The 22,491-nt window shown below is 45.0% G+C and overlaps 1 protein-coding gene across 1 annotated transcript in view; it reads right to left on the reverse strand.

Annotated features, from left to right (window-relative positions):
- The window catches only part of CACNG4 (calcium channel, voltage-dependent, gamma subunit 4), a 112,890-nt gene extending 90,880 nt beyond the window's left edge, over positions 1-22,010 (reverse strand). The window contains exon 1 of the mRNA XM_015408314.1: positions 21,782-22,010. Coding sequence (XP_015263800.1) covers positions 21,782-22,010 — 229 coding nt within the window. The remainder of the gene's footprint in view (positions 1-21,781) is intronic.
- Positions 22,011-22,491: the final 481 nt, after the last annotated feature.

Genomic DNA, 22,491 nt, shown 5'->3' on the forward strand with positions numbered 1-22,491 from the left:
ACAGTATTTTCACATCACAAAAATGGAGATGGAAAAACCCAGATGTCTAATAGTCACTGGTGCCTAAAAACTGAACCTGCTTCCTGGCATCTAAATTGCTGAAGAGGGGGAAATGTTGGTTTCTCCATGTGTGCGGTTGTGCATGGGACCTTTCCTCTGTTGGAGTAAAGGCAACTCAAAAACCCTGGACACTGGAGGGGGGAGGGTGCTATATATCCCTTTTCACTAGAACCAGACTGTGCATATGTGTGATGCCTCTCTTTGTCTAAGCTGGCAACTTCTCTCTGACTCCCCCTTTCTTTGTGTGCCTTTGCTCTCTCTCCTCATGAGGCAAGATACCTCTGCAAATCTCTCCTATGGGAAAAAGCCAGGACCACACCCATGATCTCATTCTTCCACACATGAGCAGCCTGTATAGCTGGCTACTTGTAAAAGGTAACAGTATTACCTAGATTCAGCTCCTGTGTTTCCTTCTACTACAAAATGCATGTGAATGTGAATAAGCCTCAAGAAGAGAGTTTACTGCATGCAGTTCCATGATTTCCTGACCCTCATTCATACCCTCTGTCCATTTTTGTGACATCCAGCAGACCTGCATCTCTCTTTGACAGGAGGAGGTGGTCACCTGAAGCTGCCTGGTTCCCAGAGCCCTCATAGCCGTTTGCCTCCTAAATCTTGTGCTATGTGAGTACAGCCAGGGGCTCCCAGCCCTGAGAGGAAGAGGTTATGGCAGGGATGCCAATGACATTTCCCACCAACATATTTCTGTGCTTCATGCTTGGCTGAGGCATGGAGCATGTTTGCTTGGCCCTCAGACTGTTATTGGCAGAGATGGAGTAGACAGGGACCTGCGACATCGGATTCTCACCCTCTGCTACTGCTAGCTTGTTTCACCCTTCCTCTCTCTTTGTATCTTTGGAATTTTTGAAGAGCTCCTTAGAAGCTTTGCCTCCCTGACCCAGGCAGGAAGACAACTGGAAATGGATGCAATTAGAGAAATGGCATGGGATAAGGGGTGGTTAAACCTTGCTTTTCCCATGGTATTTCCCCGAATTGCCTAATCCTGCTAGCCATTCGGGAGAGCAGCACATGGGGAAAGAGTTAAACAACTGCTGCTCCAAGCAATTTCAGAGCCAGCAAGATCCCATCATAGATCTTCCACATACCATGTAATTTAGCCCTGTATGCTAACGGCCCTTGTAACACAGGTAGGTTGCCAGGAGAGCACTTGCCCGCCTTGAAAGAGAGACTCTTCTCCCTAGGTTAACGACGTGAGTGGAGCACACAAAATGGCAGTTTGCTAAGTAAATCCATCCTGAAACTGTGCAATGCAAATTGGGGCATCTGGCAGTCTACTGGATCAAGTAGGCTGCCCACCTCTAAAGGGGATCTCTATCCCAGAGGTTAAAGATTCAGATGAGGGCATTCGAAACTGCATTTGCACCGGCAAAGTCCTGAGAGAGAGAGAGAGAGACAGAGACAGAGACAGACAGACAGACAGACAGACAGACAGACAGAGAGAGAGAGTGAGAGAATACATGTGTGCATTTATATGAAGTTAAGTAGTGTTTTGTGAAAAAAGAGCTCTGGGCTGGTTCTTGGTGGGATATTGTACATGAGAAAAGGAAAATAAGGAGGGATTCTGTTTTGACTAGTGGAAGCCTTTTACCTTGCCCAATACAATTTCCTTTCCACCAGTGCATGCAAAAGAAAAACAAAAAAACCCCTCCTTCCTATTCTAATACTAGACTATACCCCAGCCTCACAAGTCCCCCCTCTGCTGTAGAGCTGGAAGACATGGTTTTCCTTGCTGGGCACAGAAAACAATTCCCTCTGATCCAGCAGAGAGGGATGTTCCTCCAGCTGGATCTGCCAAATCTCTTGTGAAGCCACTGCAGGAAGAGCAGGAAGAAAGGGGGTGGGGTGAGATACAGAAGGATGGTATCATTAAGACTTTGCAAAGTGCCTTCCTTCTGTGTTTAAAACATTTTGAAGTATTGGAGTATGACCCCAGACATAACAAGGCAGTGCTTAAAGGACCACATGACCCAACCAAAGCATAGGTAGTCAATAAAACAAATTTTGAAATGTCTAAGGTTTCGGGTGCAGGTTTATTCTCCATTTGCACCTACCAAACATGACAGATCCCATGGCAAACTCTCTTTATGTTCATATTCCTTGGTCTAATTCAGAGTGGTATATATTCCATCAATCTATGCCTAATCTTAGAGAAAATAGTGACAAATTCATTAGAGAAATAAAATACCTTATTATCCTTTGGAATCCACTCGCAGCCGATTTAGAAAAGCTAGTAAAAGGATGTGTTGAATCTAGTGATTTTACCCAAATTATGAAATATGCAAGAGATACAGAGGAAAATAAGGACGGCATAGTTTGGGCCCCAGATACCTCAAAGCCCACTGAACCAGTAGATGAAGGGATGCTGAGGGATGCAACCAGATTACAGGAAACAATGATAAGGGCACTTGAGAAAACTTTTGTTAAGTGAGTAAACTGTGGAAAGATCCATGAAGCTAAAAAGAAAGAGGAGGAGAGTCCTGTGTGCTTTAGTGCACCAATATTGCAAAACTGATCCTGATGACAGTGACCAGGAACCCCAAATGGTATCGCTACTTCTTAGGCAACTTCTCCCTGAACAGAGAAAGAAAATTAAAATGTCTTAGCTGCGTTATCCTGAATCGCCCCTGAGTATAATTTCACAAGCAGCCACTCAGTTCTGGGAGGACCAATGCGAGGAGAAACACAGGAAAGTGTACCTTTCCATTAAACTCATGGCTTTGCAAATTCAGGAATACAAAGCAAAGAGAAGCACACAGAGAAATAATGGGCCCCAACAACATCCACTATAGCAACAGGATGTACCCCAACAATTTCCCAACAATGGGCTTTTGGATCATTTTGTGTGAGATTGTAGGAAGAGACCAAGAGACCAGAACCGCCACTAGTGCCAGCCCAACCAGCTGGATGCAGGAGTGTAACCCATAGCACCTGCTTTCCCAGAGCTTGTATACAGCATAGGTCTGATGACTGACCTATCATTCTCATTCTTTTCCTTGCCTAGTGGGCACAGGTGCCTCTTACACTATGATTAGTCAGCAGGAGATGTCATTTCCTATTTCATCTGACACTACTGGCTTCAGGTATAGAGAGTTCAGTCATCCCCATGTTCTGTCATTACCAGTTTCTGTTTCTTTAGGGCCACCTGAGATAACAAGCCGTGTTTTGATTCCCCCACCTCCCCTGTTAATTTGTTAGGTCGGGATTGGTTGTGTAAATTTGGTGCAACTGATTGTGGTCCTGCCACCATCTGATTTCACTCAGGGATTGTTTTTATGCTGACCACAAAAGAAGCAGAGGCTTCATTGGAACCTGCAAAGGATCTTCTGAATACCTTGCCTGTATCCCTGTGGGCTTCCAAACCTCATGATGCTGGAAGCTTGCAAGTAGCAGACCCTGTTAAAATCACAAATTTGGCCCAATGTGAATCCCCCAAAATGTGCCCAATAACATTTATTTAAAAAAAATAGATTGAGGGGATCACCCTGGTCATCAAAGTGTTCTTACAATAGGGAATACTGATTGAGCAATCTCATGGGTCTGCCTGTAATACTCCATTGTCCCCCACCTCTGCTCCTGCTTTCATCTGTCACACCACCTTCCCTTGATCCTCAAGCATATCTGTTTGAACTGCAGTAGCAAGACCCCACCTGGGAAAAAGACTTGAGGCCCTTTGTTGACACGACCCTACAGTCCTTTTCCAACCATGCTCTCTTTTATCTGTTGCCTGATGGATGTGCAGTCTGCCCACAGAGGGGGAGATAGCTAGTCAAATGTTAAAATCATAGTCAAAAACATGCACCAGGCCCCCCAACCTCTTAATGCACATCCATGGGTTTATGTTCCATTTCAACAATTGCAACTTGATTTCATTGAATTGCCATCATATAGATGGTTTACATCAACTGACACCCTTTGAAATCCTGTTTGGGAGGCCTTTGCCTACAAAGAATGAATCATCCCACAGACAGAGTATCTCAGAATTTTCAACTGATATGACTAAATATGCGTTGACACTAAGTGCAGTATTGAAAGCATTGCATGATCAGGTTTTACAGTCTCAGACTGTTCCCACAGACATCACATGCTATGACATCTGCCCTAGAGACTACATCTGGGTGAAGGTATACAGCCTTGGAGCCCAGCTGAGAAGGCACCATACCAGGTCCTGTTCATCACCAACACAGCTGAGTGGATCCACGCATCCCACACACGAGACTACATCTGGGTGAAGGTATACAGCCCTGGAGCCCAGCTGAGAAGGCACCATAGCAGGTCCTGTTCATCACCAACACACCAACACAGCTGAAAGGCACCTGGCACAAAACCAGAAGACCAACACCCAAGGCGAAAACCTGATCCAGAGGGATTCCTGGCCCTTCAAACTGGACCTTGTTCTGGGGGAGGGGGACAAGGAGCTCAATATTCCCAGAATCCTCCATGGACTATGCAGGTTCCTGCCTCCAGAGATCAGAAGTGGCAAGTCAAAGACTATATACCCAAACACAACATTCTGAAATCAAATACAAATGACTGTCAGAGACTCAGGAGATATGTGCTAACCTGTTGTTTCTTTCTACACCAACATTATTACTCAACGCCCCAGCCACCCCAAAAATCAGATGTATATGAAGGCCCTTAGCAAGAAGATGCATTTTGTGATCTATGATTTTTATTAGCCAACCTTAGGCTCAAAGGGGAGAATGTTAAAGTACTTTATTACACTATTCAGAGTTAAGCAAAGTTTTAAGATTCTTACAATAACTTTTGACCTTGAGCCTAAGGTAGAACTGCAATATTTTAGGATGCTTCTTCCTTCCTCCCCATCCTTGCTCAAAAATCTGTTCTTTGACCTGCTGATCACCAAGCAACCTTATCTCAGTCAAGGGTCTGTTCCATGCCTAACTCCCATGAAATATGTGTAGAGGGCATGTTTTCTTTTGCTCTCTAGAAGGAATGCAGGATGTACTCTGAAAGGAGGATAAAAGTGAATTATGTTTAAGAACAGAATTAATGGAGTTCCTTCTGGAATTCTAGATCCTGACCTTTTGTCTGTTTTATCCTGTAAAAGAAGAATTTTGAATCTTGTTTAGTATGCCAGCTTGATTTTTTTCTTCTTTGCATCAGGATGATCATCTTATTGAAACTGCATGCTCTGGTAGCCTAAAGTCTTGAATGAATCTTTTTCTCTCCCAGATTGAACTCAGTAAAAGGAGGAGCTATATTAGGATTTTTAAAACTTCCCTAACACTGAACATACTCTCATTTATACAAGATTGTGAGGAGGTCAATGCTCAAAATGGGAGTGCATTTCGGAGTCTATATTTGTGCCCAATAGTCTCCCACAGGTACATTACAGAGACCGATAAACAACAACCAAGTTCCCTTCTTGCTGTATACTACTCTTGTTGCAGGAATTCTCATATGCTCAAGGGAAACCCAAGATTCAGTAAAACACAGTTTGAAAAGCACTAGACCTACGAGCTGTGGGTATTTTACTAGCTGTGCTAAGGCAAGCGCACCTGCTGCCCATCTGTACAAAAGATATAATAGAAATGCACCTATAATAACAAGATAAACATTAAGTGGTTTGTACTTTTATGGAACTACAGAAATTCAAACATGAAGTAGGACCAGGTGTTTCTTTTTTGATAGTGATGGACAAGCTTTTTCCAGCTCACCTCATAGTTAACTCAGTTATTCCAAGCTTTTTTAAAAGAACTCAGAAAAACTTAGGGTGGTTTTATTTTTTTATTTTTTTTAAAGTCAAGTTTCTCTAATACAGCTCAGAGTATTGGAGCCCTTGAGGGTGCTTGTAATGATTCCATTTTTGGTGTGTGTGTTTCTTTAAATGTTTAGTTTGACTGCAGTAATGTAAGGAGAATGATATAGAGGGAGACAAGTGTGATGTGATTGACTGATGACTGAGAATGTGGGAGGAGAGGTATCAATGAGGAGATTCTGTGTGTGAAGTTTGAAGAGAGAGCATAGTCTGTGTGACTATGGGAGTTTCTGTGTGAATAAGACAAAGACTTTAGCCTGTGTGGATATATATATATATATATATATCTGAGAGAGAGAGAGATATTAGACTGAGTGTCTAAGCCTGTCATAGTGGAATTTGGAGTTTGAGAGACTGTTTGTGATGCCAAGCTTTGCCAGTTATATTTATAAGTTCCTTTCTTCAGCAACAGTTCAAAATAGCCAGAAACCTATTTTGTTCTTTATTAAATGAATCATTTTTCATTTAAACTTATCCCAGCAATCAGAATAGTCCTTCCTCAGGGCCACATAGTCCTCTGAAGTGCCCAGACCCTGGGTCATTCTACCAAGTTCATGTACACCAAGTGTGTTTTAAAGGTAAAATGCCACAGTGCTCCTGTCCTTACTGACCAATGACTCTTCCAGGTTATTTTCATAAACTAGTGTTAAGAAAAAGGTAGCTGGTGATAGTGAGGACCTTCGATGGCCTGTATGACCCCTTCTAACTCTATGATTCTATTTGTGAATGCAGAATGTTCTGCCAGCTATCTCCTTATATATCTCATAGCATAATTATTCATAAGTACCTAAGAAGTACCAGACCACAAGGTCAAAGATATACCTGTCTCAGGGACACATTAGACTCTTCTGAGGAGATCCATGATCAGGGTATCTCTTTTTTAAAAAGAGAGACAAAGCTGCTGAAGAGGCATCCAAAGCTGTTGAAGAGCTTAACCCTTCCCCCCACTTCCTTTTCTCTTGAGCTATTTGCACTATAGGTACCAACAAGATTCCAGTATGCTTTCCTCAGTGTGGCAAACAGTAGCTCAACAAGTTGACTGAAATTGGAAAAACAGCATGGGAGAAGGACTCACTTCTTCTCTGGTGCCATGACCACAGTCTAAATGTGGTCTCTCTTCTTTTTAAAAATCTGCATAAGATCCTAATCATGGACCTATAGGATCACATCAAGTTTCACAGGCAAACCACGGTTGCTACAACTGTCCAGGACTCTTAGATGGTTAATAAAACTTTATATTTAAAGGTTGCATTTCACAATTGTTCTGATATTACTACTAGGAATCCTAAACTTCAGAAATTTCACCAGTTCTGTGTAAATTAATATTACTTTCCTGAATATAAACAAACATAAATGGCAATGCAGTCATGATGTAAATAATCTGCACTTATATATTTGCATGGGTGCTTAGCCAGTATCAATATTTGCAGGTCATCTGGTCAAGGATGATCCAGTCAAGGAACACTGTAACTTAAGCGATCACTTAAATGGCAAATTGCAACTGGCAATTACTAAAAACAAAAATAATGGAGAATCATTAATGCACAATTACTAGTGTGTAACAAATTTCATGGGAGGGAAGGTAGCATGGCATAGCCAGATCTTGGAAGCCAAGCAGGATCAGTATTTGGAAGGGAGACCGCCAAGGAAGACTCTGAAGAGGAAGGCATTGCAAACCACCTCTGCTTCTCACTTTCCTTGGAAGCCCCTTGGCTGGGGGTTGCCATAATTCAGTTGCAAATTAACTAAACCTTACACATACAACAACAAAATTCATGTGGCTGACATATCACCCTGAATCTGCAAGTTTGGTATCTTGCATTCTGATTACAAAGGCAAGCAATGAACTAAGGAGACTGTGTGGTAGCATTATCAATATGGTATACTATGGCCCCGGGCATACGGGCCGGCTGAAACGCGGCTACGCAGAGCCGCTCCAAACTTGCGACGCCGCGGCGGGATCCCACGGATCCCCTAGCCGCGGCGCATCACTCCCCGGCACGATCAGATGCCGGGGAGGAAAAGTCCGAGGGGAGGGGGGAGGCTGCCGAACTGCGCATGCTCGGGCATGCGCAGTACGGCCGGGGGCCGGGAAGCGGCGGCGCAAGGACGCGCCGCCGATCCCACAGCCCGTCCTGAGCCGCGGCAATGGATGCAACTACCTAGAGAGGTGGTTGTATTTTGCGGCGCAGTATGGGCGGTTGGGCCGGATCAGAGCCGGCGACGGCACGCTCGCCAGATGTTGAGGTGAGATCACGCCTGTTTGCTCCACCCCAGTTCCGTCCCGCTCCCGGCCCAAATGGGCTCGTATGAACGGGGCCTATGTGAAGCAATTAGGGTCCAACTGTTCCATTATGTTGACATAGCAGCATTAATTTCATTCTGATTGCATAGTACCAGATGTACAGATGTGTGGTCATTGTAATACCCTAAGGCAAACAGGCCATTTCACTCTTTTTCTTCTAATCCAGACCACACCCTATCTTACTTCACTTCTCTGCTGAATAATGACCCATCTGCGATAAGGGCAGTCCTGTGTGTAGCTGTACTAACTCACCCTGCTGTGACAGAATGACATATTGTGATGACAAAATGCAGTTGTCCTGATTAGGGATGGGCACAAACCAGGAAAATGAGAGTAATAATCCTTTCCTCTAAACTCCGAAACTTCTCATCTAAGAGTCCTATTAACTCGTCTAAGAGTCCTATAAACATGGCATACTCCCCACAGGTGAATGGAAATGGTCTTTGGGCATTCATTATCACTTCCCAAGTGGATGCTTTCACCTAATACCTTGGTGCATTGATGTACCCTGAAACTTAGAGAACTGACCAAATGGCTACCTGAGCCAAAAGGAGGAACAAGCACAACAATGTAAAATTTTCTTAACTACTTATGGGGTCCCCAGGCCCAGTCCACAGGGCAAGAGCCCTTTAGCTCTCACCCAAAGGTTCGCACCTCTGGTGAGGAGGAGCTTTGCTATTCAAAGGCTCACAGCCACCATCTCTCAAAAGCCACAGCAACAGCAAAGGGTGGGGCCAGCAAGCAATCCCAGGCAAACAGGTCCTCCTCTCTCAGCAACAAACCAGACAAAAAACACACAGAAGCAATGAGAAACCTCCCACCAGCAAGCTCCAAGCAGTCACCCCCCCTCAGACACTGTTCTCTCATACAGCAATCTCAGTTAATGCTCTCTAGCAGTTTAGGAAAAGCAAAACTAACACTCACCTCGCCAGCAGCTCTCTCCCAGCTCCTTCTCCCAGTCCAGCTGTTTAAATACCTTCTCTTTGCTGGGGAGTAGCCAAGTCCAAATAAAAGCCCAATAATATCAGCTTTTTGGGGGGGGCAGCTACTTTGGTAGCTGAATACAGATCTCTGATTTGTATTTGGCTGAATAAATACCCGAAAAGCACCAAGAAGGGGTTTTTTTTGTATTTATCTCGCTCGGTATATACCGAGCGCACGCCCAAGTCACGAACTACACAGGCTTCATACGCTGATTTGTATTTGGCTGAATAAATACCCAAAAAGCACCAATAAGGGGGGTTTTTTTGTATTTATTTCGCTCGGTATATACCGAGCGCATGCCCAAGTCATGAACTACACAGGCTTCATACAAACTGAACTGAACTGGTTAGAGAAGTTCATGATGCAGTAGAATGCCCTGGCATGTTAGAGACACCAAACTCACAGGGGATCTCTGGATGACTCTCTATACCTGACCTCCAAGTTTGATGAGGAGTGGATTTACAGGGTCTGAGTTATGGCCCCCCCAAAGAAGGTGCTCCCAGGAATGTGCTTTCTGAAGAAATGACAGGGGCAGGTTCAGGAGTGTATAGAACAGAATCTGTGCAAGCTAGAGACACCAAATTCACAGCAGACCTACAATTGACTCTCTTCTACATGCCCTCCAACATGTGCAGATTGGATTTACAGTGTCTGACTAGTGCCCCCCCAGAAGGTGCCCCCATCCTCCATTCCTCCAATGGAGGAACAAAAGAGCAAGGGCAATAGAAGCCCTGCTGAATAGAATCAAAGTCCCAGGGGATCTCTGCAGTAGAAACTGAAGGTGGGGTGTGGGGCATTTTTGCAAGACCAACAGAGCAGGTTCAATATGCTCAGCGGAACCAGTGCCACCGTGGCATGGCAAACCCAGCAGGACTAAGGTCAAGCCAGGAAAGTGCTTTGGGGGGATATGTCAGGCACATGTTCAAAAGTGTATAGAATGGATCCCCTGAAAGCTTCACACACCAAATGCACAGGGAACTTCACCCTGCCACCTGCTCCTCTACAATTGCTCCAAATTGGGGGTGGATTACATATCGGGAGTCCCAGTTACAGACCCCCCCAAAAAAGCTCTCCCACCCCAGTGCTCTCTCTGGAAAAGACAGCTGCAGCTCCCCAAAATAACCCCATGGCAACTTGGCAGACACCCCAGCCAGACACTACAAGGAAGAGAACTCTTCAGCCCACAACTCTCACAGCCCCCCTCCCGGGCTGAAACACACAGGTCCAGAGCATACCACATCATCACCTGGGTGTATTCTTGTACTTTGCAAAGGAATGTAAACACATAGATTGAGCTGGCAGTCCCCGCCCAAGTCTCCAAAGGCAGGTTTCGAAGGACACACAGACAGGGTGTGGAAATGTTTCCAAATGGTGGCCTGGAAACAGGGCCCCACAATTGGAGAAGATGGGAGGCACAGCTGCTTTCACAGCCCTGAATTCACCTTAGACCCAAACACATACAATGACTTAGGCAGACATGGTGGCTCGAAGCCCTGAGTCCACCTTAGACCCTAACCCAAAAGCATGCAACAATGTATGTAGACATGGTAGCTCAAAGCCCTGAAACCAGCTGAGACCCAAACCCGGAAGGGTGTAACAACATATGTAGATGTGGTGGCTTGAAGTCCTGAGACCCAAACCTGACAGGGTGCAACAATGTGTTGGCTCCAAGCCCAGAGACCACCTGAGACCCAAACCCAAAAGGGTGCAATGATGTAAGTAGGCATGGTAGCCCTGAGAAAGGTTGGCCATGCACAGCAGTCTTCTCCTCAAGGAGGCAAGTGAATGACTGCTTCTGGGGCCCTGCCCCTAGCCCTTTTGGATAGCATTGCTGTATGCCCCAGGAGAATGACCTCTTGGAGGGTGGCCTGGAAACAGTGGCCCCAAGTCCATCGGAAACCCCAAAAGCATGCCCAAAACATTTAGAGCCCCCTACCGAGGGCTGAAACACACAGTCAGTACTTGGGGAACAGATGGAAAGACAGACACTCCCAGACTTTTGACAGGGGCTCCCCATGGCAGCTGGGAGGGTATAACAAATGTGGACTCAACCAGCTAAGACTTAAACACACATGTGCAGAGCACACCCAGCAACGGGGTTGTATTATTCTACTCTGCAACTGGATCTAGAGTGCACCCATCCATCGGGGGGAATTCTTTTACTCTGAGGATAAATGGAAATATATGTGAAGCTGGCAGGGCCACTCCTCAAGTCTAAAAAGACAGGTTATGATGATCATTTGCTCATGCCTCTGGGTCTCATCATCCTATCCATATCTGCTATGTAAGGTAAGGGGTGAATAATTTCATTGCATTCAGTGCAAGACATTATATAGCAGGTATTGCCTGCAGGTGATTATTTTAATTCTGATACATTTTTTCCAGGCTGGGAGCATAGTTTGTATATAAGCTACTTTTCAACTGCTTAAAATATGAAGGCGGAAAAAAGGTAGGATGAACTGCTTAGTAGGAATAAAAAACCCTTTGTAAATGGAGTTCAGTTGTACTGTTCTTAAGTTCACATCTTATCCGGTCCCTAGATACACAATTTTAAAATAACACCAAAACTGTGGATTTGCAATTTCTAATCTCTCTTCAAAACAACTGCAGATTTTATAGCATGACTCAAGTATGGAAGCACATAGCAACAACCTTACACATGCCCTACACAGAACAGCAGAGCTGATTTGGTCATGGTGGTGGAAAGCGTTATCAAGTTGCAGCCACCTTATGCCGATCCCTTAGGGTTTTCAAGGCAAGAGACATTCAGAGGTTGTTTGCCATTGCCTGGCTTTGCGTTGCAACCCTAGACTTCCGTGATCATTTCCTGTCCAAATACTCACTAGGGCCAACCCAGCTTAGCTTCCGAGATCTGATAAGATGGAGCCAGAGTGGGCTAATTTAGTGTGAGGGAATTCCCATGCAAGTATGCCAAAGACTGGAGCACAATAAATACCCAGGAATTTGTATACCCCACCCTGAGGTGGAGTGCTCCAAAATCTGGCTTAAAACTGGCAAGTGCAAGACTGTATGATGACATATGAAGTTGGATCTAGAACATATTTCACACTGTTGGGAGTTTACTTTGGAACTGGAACTGGAAGCAATAAGTTTACTTCAGAAAAGTGCAATATGCAGTTCTATTCTGATTTTAAATTGTTGCCTTTGTAGCAACAATGCTAAATTATGTTAAAATTGTTTACATACATGATGGTCCCTATACCTCTCATTGCCATCTCTGAAGCGAAATAAAAAGCAACTATAGGCATAAAAGTGGCCTACTCTGTACTCTAGAAAGCATTTATTTGTTACACTTCTTCCATGGAACTATAAACAATGTATACAGAAGGCCACTTATCTACCAAGTGAGCAGACTGGCTTAATTTAAGCAAAGTCAACATTGGCCCCTGCCACACGGCAGGGGAAAAGCCTCTTAAGGTGCGGCTTTTCAAACGCCGGGGAGAAAACACGGCCCGAACGGGAGCCGGCCGAACTGCGCATGTCCGGGCATGCGCAGTTCGGATCCGGGCTGGGGTTGAGCTGGCGCAAGGAAGCGCCGGCGATCAAACGCCCCGGTTGCCGCGCCGCTTCCCTTTAAACCACCTAGGTAGGTGGTTCAGTTTGCAGCGGCGTTTCCTGGGAATGGGACAGTTCGGCCACGGAAGCAAGACGCTTCCCAGATGTTGTGGTGTGATCGCGCCGGTTTGATCCGGCCCCGAACTGTCCCGCTCCCGGACCAAATCGCCGCGTGTGAACGGGACCATTATCATATACTGTTGTAACATCAAGAGACCAATAATAACAAGGTAATGAAGTAGAATGCCAGCATCAAGGATCAGCTGTATCTTGAGCTTTATAAGCACTAACTGGAGTGACTCCATTTTACTGTTAAGCAATTCAACCTGACCAAGCAGTCTGGGACCATTATTCATTATACCATTTTAATTTCCAAACGAAAGCAACAATGATGTTCATTAAATAAACTAGTGACAATTCCATGAAGTTATGTAATCTCTCTCTGCAATGCTAGTATTTTATACAAGAGCTTTCAAACCAATATTTTATTAACAACTACTTAAATGCAACATGTCATCTAACCTGAAATGAACTTGTGTTCCTTTGCTGCTAGTCAAGTCAGTGCTAATTTAGCATGCAGTTTGAGGAATTTCCAGTTCAACAGATTTTAAAAGTATCTTTTCAATGTATCTTTGGGTGATCTGCTTAGGAATAAGTCCCACTGATATCAAATGGAACAAACTAGATTAAAATTGTGCTACAAGAGTATATCCCTCTCAAGAAATAGGAGGAAGAAAACCTCTCAAATGTATAACCCATCCACAAATCCATCCTGCTTCTACCAGGTGCAAATCTCAATTAAGTCTTATTGTGACACACACACCCGGTTACTTCAGACCACGATTATAACCCAGGGCTGCCTGCCTAGCAGTCTCAGAGCCCCTAAACCTAGTCCAGATGTTCTATATGAAACAACCTGAAGATGTCTTTGAAGAACAGGGTAGAAGAACTGTACAAACAACGTATTTATGGAGAGGAAAATGCAAGTAATGAGGGAGCATGAGGAAGCACATTACCTTAGCCACTCACATGTGACTGAGCATGTTTCCCCTACCCCATCCTCCTCTATACATGCTCAACCAAATGTGAATGCACATAAGCTCTACGCATATATACAGTCTCCATAATTAAGAGTGGAGACAGGGTCAGCACACTTGCCCCCACCCCTGCTATGCATGCTGGCCCAGTCAACAATTATGTCATGTGCACAGGACTAGTGAATGCCAAGTTCCAAACTCAGAAGGGTTAGTGTAGACCTCTTGAAGCCTGAATTGGGCCAACTATGGCATTTTATTCTCCAAGCCCCAGTTTGTTTTACATTTCCTTCTGTTTTTCTGGAGGAGGAAGACTCTGTATCTAACTATCAGCATTTTAGACCAATATTTGTCTAAACCAGGACCAGGACCCAAGTTTAACACTCAGGCAGCTGCATGGGTCCTACCAAGCTGCGAACAAATGACAGGAAGTCATGTTATACTGCAGTCATGTGATAAGAAGAGGAGGATCCAGAGATGACCTTACCACGGTCTAGGCCAGGGCTGTCAGCAGCAGACCCAGAGAGTCAGGAACATGCCAATCACTCGGCAGAGTATTGTAACAAAGAACCAGTGAGCACAGGCATGTCCAGAGAACAAAAGCTCTCCTTTGCCTTTTCTCTCTCACCCCACCTGTCCTAGCACCACCACCCCAAGTCCCATGCAACTCACCCATGCTGGGGGCACAAAGCACCTCCCGGTTTCGTTGATGAGAGTGGGCTGTATACCTCAAGGAGGTGTGTAGAATATTGGAGGCCTGACTAGTAGGGGCAGAATTGGGAGAGAGCTTTTGTGAGGGAGGGTCTCTGAACCTACTTGTAACAAAAAAGAATGCTCTGCATTGCTTTATATGCAAGTTCCCTAGCTACAGGTACTTCCAAAATGGTGGTGGTAGTGGAGAGGAGGAGAAGGACAAGAAACAGCTCTCTGGGGTCTCCAGAGTCAGAATGTGGGGTTCTGTTACTCAAAGGATGAAGGCCACTGCTTTAGAAAAAAGGTCACCACTGAAAAACTGTCAAATGATGAGTTAAAAAGTAGTAGCAGAGTGATATCTTGCATAGAAGAGATAGATATTAAGTGTTAAGGAAATTTTCCTCCCACTTAAGTGTTCCTTTATTTTTTAAGTTTCTACTATTGCCTCAATTCAGTCTATTCAAGGAAAATGCCCACAAAGCCTAAAAGATTGTGGCCCCTGCCACACGGCAGAGGAAAAGCCGCCAACGTTGAGACGCCGCGGCGGGATCTCACGGATCCCCTGGCCACGGCGCCTTTTCTCCCCGGCACGATCTGACGCCGGGGAGAAAACACGGCCCTGACAGGGAGCCAACCAACTGCGCATGTCGGAGCATGCGCAGTTCAGCTAGGAGCCGGGGATGCGCCGGCGCAAAGACGCGCCGGCGATCCAACAGCCCGGCTTGCGGCGTGTCATCCGGATGAACCACCTCGGTAGGTGGTTCACTTTTGACGCGCCGCATCAGGGGAAGGGCTGGATCGGAGACGGGAGCGCAACGCCAGCCAGATGTTGGCGTGGGATCGCGCCCGTTTGCTCCGTCTCCGATCTGGCCCACTCCCGGCCCAAAACGCCTCGTGTGAACGGGGCCCCAGTTAAGATATTTTTAAAAATACAAATGAATATGTACAGAGCAACATATGCTTAAAATATTTTGTATATAAAAAATAAGACTAAAATGGAGAACTATCCTAGAGAAGACAATGCTTCAATGTGAATACTCAGGGCTGCTGAAATGTATTTACCAACAGCTTCTGTGCTCTATCTATGAAAGAACGTTTAAAAGACAGTAGTCTGCTGACCAGCAAGGATAAACGTTAAAGATTTTCTCTTCCTTGGCTCCATCATCAACCAAAAGGGAGACTGCACCCAAGAAATCACAAGGAGATTGAGACTGGGAAGGGCAGCCAAGAACGAGCTAGAAAAGTTTCTTAAGTATAAGAATGCATCGTTGGTGACCAAGATCAAGATAATTCATACAAAATTATTTCCCCATTACTGTGTATGGATGTGAAAGTTCGACAGTGAAGAAAGCTAACAGTAACAAAGCTGTTTAATTTGAAATGTGGTGTGGGAGGAGAGTCTTACAAAAACATTGATAAGTGGGTTCTAGATCAAATAAAAACACACCAAATAAGTCAGTTCTAGATCAAATTAAGCCTGAACACTTCCTAGAAGCTAAAATGACCGAATTGAGGCCACTGTACTTTGGTCACATTATAAGACAACAAGAGCCACTGGAAAAGACAATAATGCTAGGAAAAGTGGAAGGCAGCAGGAAAAGAAGAAGATCCAACATGGGATGGATTGACTATCAAGGAAGCCACAGCCCTCAGTTTACAAGATCTGAGCAAGGCTGTTAATGTTTTGGAGATCATTAATTCATAGGGTTGCCATAAGTTGGAAGTGACTTGATGACACTTAACACACACGGGTAAATGCCAGAACAGGAAATAGCAGGGAAGCTCTGGGTTTAGCACACAACTTGCAAGAAAAGAAGTGGGAGATTGACTCTGGTGTGGGGGAGCTCCACATATACATTGCCTCTGGTCCCAGGGGATCCCTGCAAACCTGCTATGAAGCTACTTGTGTTTTCTGCCTGAAATCCCTTGCTGCAATGGTTTTTCTCTCAGCTGGTGTCCAAGACTAAAAGTTAACCACACCTCAATAAAAGGAGCTGAGATTGATGGGAGAGATAAATATTCAGATAAAGATCATAGCCTCTTGCAATGTACCATGTTTTCATAGGAAACTGCTTCCACTCACCCCTGTTTTATACATTTTTGATATAACATACAGGTTGCATCTATTTAGACTCTCTCAGTTCAACATAGGACTTTCCTGGAAGTTCTTCCAAGTCATGCAAAGCTTTAGTCTGTGCCTGATTCTCTATGGACCTTGTAATCTGCAGTTGAGATCTGGAACCTCTGTGATCTGCTATGGAATGGCTCCAGCTAATTCAATTCTGTCAATTCTGGTTTAGTGCACAGTAGATCTAAAGGCTGCTTAGGAAAAGACGTAACCTGACTGGCGTGGGTTGCAGGGTCCACATCCGTCCGGTTTTGCTCCACCTACATTGGCTTCCAACTTGCTTCCAGGCCCAATTCAAGGTGCTCATATTAACTTTTAAAGCCCTATATAGCTAGTGACTGCCCACTCCCACACAAACCTAACTGACTACTGTAGTCATCTTCAGAAACTCTGCTTTGATTGCCCTTGCTATTTGAGGCTAGACAACCCAAGAAAGGGTCTTCTCAGTCATGGTGCCAAAATTATGGAATTCCCTCCCCATGGAGGTTAATTTGTCCCTCTCTATTATTGTTTTCCAACAGCAGGTGTAGACTTTTCTGTTTTGTTTGGTGTTCCCTCACTGTTTATTTGGTGTTCCCTCACTTCTAGTTGGTGTGTTTTAACTGTTTTCATTTTTTTAATTCTCCACCTTATGGACCCTAGGTTCAGTAGAAAGGCAGCACAAAAATGTTTCAAACAAATAAAATACTACACATCTCTCAATTTTACATTTTAAATTATTGGAATGTGAGAAATGAGCAAAAGGGATTTTTGACAAGAAAAGCTTAAAGAAACAATCTTGCTCTATTGAAATAAAAATCTATCACTTGATGCTGAATAAAGATTGCTTATTGGGATTAAAATGCTAAGAAAAACAACCTACTGGATAAGGGAACTGAAATCAGACGAATCCAAAGGTAGGCCGCCTACAAGATTGAAACTGGCTGAGGAAAAGCAGAAGTTACAAAAAGAGTAGGGCCACTACACCAGAAATCAATAACAACCTGGAAAGTACCTGGTTATTCGGTGGAACTATTGACAATACTTTTGCCTGTTGTGCCAGTAAATCTTAAAGGTAGATAGTTAGCGTAAAGGAATTCATTGTGTGTAATCTCACCTAATATTGTATTTTTCTTTAGTTTTAGCTAACCTAGCATAAAGGAGAAGTTGCCTTGGACAAAGAAGCATTTCGAAAGAAGACAAGGATAGGAATAGAACGTTCTGTGGTTTTGAGACCCTATTGACAGGAAAAAGTGTCTACAAGTAGTAACCACAATTGCTGAGGAATGGGCTTGTGATGTTCCATGAAGAAATGTCAGGAGAAACAGTGAAGAAGATTACCTTATTTGGAGTATAGGCAGAAATAAATAAACATTGAGTAGGTGGGCTATGGGGGTTTTGAGGGAGTGGGCTTCAAGAAAAAGCAGAAGAACAAATATGGGCGTTATGCCACGGGGTGTAGTTAAGCGGTCGTGATTGGAGAATATACATTTTGGTTACCAGCCAATGGTGGCCAAAATAGGGTGTTTCTTATTTTCCATACCTCTTCGGTGGTAGTATATCTAGGCTGATTAACTGAATCAAAGGTGTGTTCAGTTCTTTTGAGCTGTACTCTTACTCTTGCAAGAAGTTTATTCAATAAAAGACTATTCTGCTTCATTGAAAAGGTCTGTCTTCAGAAGTTCTTTATTTGGTAAGAACAAATTGCATTTCTATCAGGAAGCAGAGTTTTATACCAGAGATGAGGAAACTGCTCTTGCAATGCATCCTGAAAAATTCCAGTAATTTCTGTCAAGTCAGGCTTTGGGCCCATCCAACTCAGTATTTTCTGTGTAGATTGCCAGTAGCGCTCTAAGGACTTTGGTAGAGGGAGGTCTTTCCAGACTACAAGATTATATTGTTTTATTTGGTGCTGGGGATTAAACCTACAACCTTATGTACACAACCCTTGTGCTCCAACTCTGAACTATATATGTGTATATATATATAGTTCAGGATCTCAGTATTTTCCTGTAGTTGGAGATAATTTAAATATATATATTTTAAATTATCTCCAACTACAGGAAAATACTGAGATCCTGATAAGTTCAGCAAGTCAGAATGTCAGACCACTGGTCCTCCTAGTCCTGTACTGTTAGGACTAACAGGCAACAGTTCTCCAGCGTCCCAAGAAGAAAAGGTTTTTCCCCCATCGCCAGTTAACTGGAGATGAATGGATGTTTCTAAGTTCGACGCTATGCAAACACAGACCAATACCCATTCCCTTTTTTTAATTACAAAGTTATCTCAGTTATCATTTCAACTCATTATAATACTAAGATGCAGAAGGAAGCATGGTAAACAAAAAACACCCAACATAGGCAACAATGAGTCAAGCCCTAACTTTTAGGTTCCGTTTGCAATGGCTCATCCCAAGCACTAGCACTCCCTACCACCAGTCCATACTCTTTGCCATTAGTGCCCCCCTTCCCCAGATTTTCCAGGCCGAGAGGGGCTGATAACAAGGACAGCTAAAATGGAGGTGGCAAAGGACCCATTTTGAGGCCTAGATGTTTCTGTGGATTATCCAAAGCTACCAGAGAGCCCTGAAGAATACAGCGTCCAATTCTTGTCTCCACTGATTGCAATGAACATTTTGCAGCAGCATTCAGCATTTAAAGGTATGGCCTTTATCTCCCACCAAAGTAAATTCTGAGAAAAGGTAAGGGGACCAGTGACCAGGAAGAATATTTGCTGATTGAGAATTGGGAGGCAGAAGGGGGAAAGCTGGCATGCAGCACTTCAGCCGAGGCAAAGGCCTAATCTTTAAGGCCTGGCTGTTCCAGTGGAATGCCAGTTGGTATTAGGGAGCCTGAGTAATGGAACATCTGATGCTACACCACTAGCATGGTACAGTGGTTAAGACCAGTGGACTGTAATTTGGAGAAACATGTTTGATTCCCCAGTCCTCCACAGAAGCCTGCTGGGTGACCTTGGGCCAGTCACAGTCAATGCTCCCTCTAAGCCATAGAGTCTTGTGAGCAAAAATTCTACTTTGTGAGCTACCAGCATTAAAGTTATGAGCGAGCGATTAGGCTACTGCATAAATTCGTTTGCTCTGGAGCCACCCTTCACGAGCTAAGGCAAAAATGTATGAGCTGGAGGCTAAAAAAATTGTGAGCTAGCTCACGCTAACTCAGCTTAGAGGGAACACTGGTCTCCATTCTCTCAAAACTCTCTCAGCCCCACAGGTTGTCTGTTGTGAGAAGGGGAAGGGAATGTGATTGAAAGTCACTTTGAAACTCCTTAAGACGGACTCTTTTTCTTCTTCTTTCCCCTGGCTCCCAGTGGCAACAGAGAATATGCAGACATTTTTAGACCTTTAAAATTAGGCTTTTGCCCCCGATTATGCCATCCACAACAGTCCACTTTGCCGCTGCCACTCTTTACCAGGGTAAGTTTTGGGAAGTGGGGACTAGCTTGAAGAACTAGGGATGAGTTAGCCTTTCTGAGCTTTTTCATGTAACCATAAGCTCAAAAACCATACTCTTTGAGAAAACTCGGAAAAACTGAGCTAATTGATGAGGTGAGCAAGACTGCAACATGCCCATCTACTTTAAATCAAAACATGTATGTAGCATCCCAGGATAATCAACAGTTTTGATCAACAGTATTTGTAAAAAGCATGCACGCACACGAAAGCTCATACCTTGAATAAACCTTTGTTGGTCTGAAAGGTGCCTCTGGACTCAAACTTTGTTCTGCTGCTCCAGACTAACACAGCTGACCAATTGGATCCAACAGTTTTTACATCTATATAATCAAAATGATAATTTCTCTTGCCTAGTCAATTACTCCCAGGGAAGTGTGCTAAGAACTGCATTCTAAGAAAACAGTCCATAGGTACACTTACTTGAGTGTAAGTCCCAATAAAATCAGTGGGGTTTATTTCTGATTACAAATTCATAAGGACAGCCTGTATCCCTAAATCGTTATAGAAAATAAAAAATGGTACAAGCTTGTTCTAGATCATTATAACCACTTTTTAACAGGAATGATGGCCTCTGGGTTTGTTTGTGCTTCTGAGCCACCTGTCATTCAAAATAACCTGGAAAACCTAGTTTGTAAACTTTGTGCGTGCTAAGTTGCAATGACTGACTTAGGTGTGCTGAAGCTGATATGCCAAGGACATTAATATGGAAAGAATAACCCCTCTTCCACTCCAGAAGCTAAAGTGAAGTAAGAAGCGAACAGCTTCCCTTCTAAGCTTATCTCTTGTCTGCCATCACAGAGTCAGTATTAACTCTCCTAACATAGAAGGAATATTAACCAGTGAAGCTGGAACTGGGGCTGCTGAAGCATGGCAACTTTCAGCTAAGGAACCCATTGCATGCAATCAGTGTGCGGGGTGCATTTCTCATGATGGACTTCTTTCCAAGACAGGCATTTAGACTAGGCATCTGGCTAGCGGGTACACTTTCCCTCATCTGGGGCTTATGGGATTTGTTCTGCTATAGCCCTTCAACATTGTTATTTCCTTCTCCAAACTGTCTCCTGACAGGTCTTGCTCCTCAAAGTGCAACCAAACTTGTAAATGTACACTAATCAACATTTATTACTTACTTATATATTCTGTGTTTATTACTTACATATTCTGTCATTAAGATTTAAACCTTTAGGAATAACAAACTGTGTTAACAGGGAATAAAACAACATCAGCACCATCTCCAACTTCTTCTTTCTGCCTGTCAGAGCAACATGCCAAGGCGCCCAGGGAAAAGGGTAAGGACTGTGCAGCGCTGGAGAGAAGCAGACACCCAGGGCTAAGCATCACCTCCCTATGTCCGGTTCCCATAGCAATCAGATACACGGTTGCCACGGCAACAACATCCTCCCTCCCAGACAGCATCAGCTCAGAGGTACCAACTAGGCTGCTGCATCTGGAGGGGGAGGGTCTTTTTCTGTGTAGAGCGGGGAGCCACTTCCACAAAGCCTCGCCAGGGAAAAGAGAAAAGCGCCCGCCCGCCGGCCCTAATCTCCCCTTCCGTTAGTCCTTCCCAACCACTCCAGCCGACGAAGTTGAACACTTTTCCCGAATCTTTTTTCGTTCTTTGTTCCCTTTCTTCCCCGCCGTCAGCTTCTCCGCTGCGCGCGGGCTCCTGCGCACGCACACACACACAGAGCCCTCCACCCCCACCCCACCCCACGCCCCCCGGCCACTCTCGCCCTTCCCGCCTGGTTACCTTCAATACAGCAGATCCTCCAGAGCCCGGAGTGGGTGAGGTCCCCCTTCACCTTCTTGGGCTGGCTTTGCGAGGTGTCGTCCGGGATGGTAATGTTGGTTCCGTTGCAAATGTTGGCGTTCGAGTAGAGCCAGTAGTCGGTGCCGATGGCGATGGTCATGAGGCTGAAGGCGGCGAAGGCACCCACCATGGTCAGCAGCATCTGGACCCCACGGTCGCACCACACCATGGTGCTTCATGCTCCCCCCGACGGGCTCAGGGGGTTGCTAGAGGCAGACGCAGCCCAGAACCGCCTTCCCGCCACCGCGCCCGAGCGGCAGCTTCCCCGCCTTCTCCCTCCTCTTTCTCCCCCTTTCCTCCCTCCTTCCATCCACGCAGATCACAGCGAGGCAGCCAAGACATGGGCGGAGGGTGGGGAGTGACAAAGGGAAGAAAAGGCGCACTTCGGCCCGAATCAGAAGAAAGGGGAAAGTGCCCCGCGGAAAGATCCCCGCCACCAGAGGCGAGGGGGGAAGCCGAGCCTCGAGCCCGTCCCGCCTAATCGCTTGGACGGCGTCGCGTCTGGGCGCTCCTCCGCCTGACCGCGGGCGCTCTCTCTAGCACGCGACGCGCGCAGCCACACACGCCTCAAATCGCCTCTTCCCGCCGCCTGAACAGCTGAGAAGGCGCGCCCGATGAAAGGGCTCTCGGGAACAGCCCTGAGCTGAGGC

The sequence above is a fragment of the Gekko japonicus genome, unplaced genomic scaffold, assembly GCF_001447785.1.
Source record: "Gekko japonicus isolate JY-2015 unplaced genomic scaffold, Gekko_japonicus_V1.1 scaffold421, whole genome shotgun sequence".
NCBI classification, from domain to species: Eukaryota; Metazoa; Chordata; class Lepidosauria; order Squamata; family Gekkonidae; genus Gekko; species Gekko japonicus.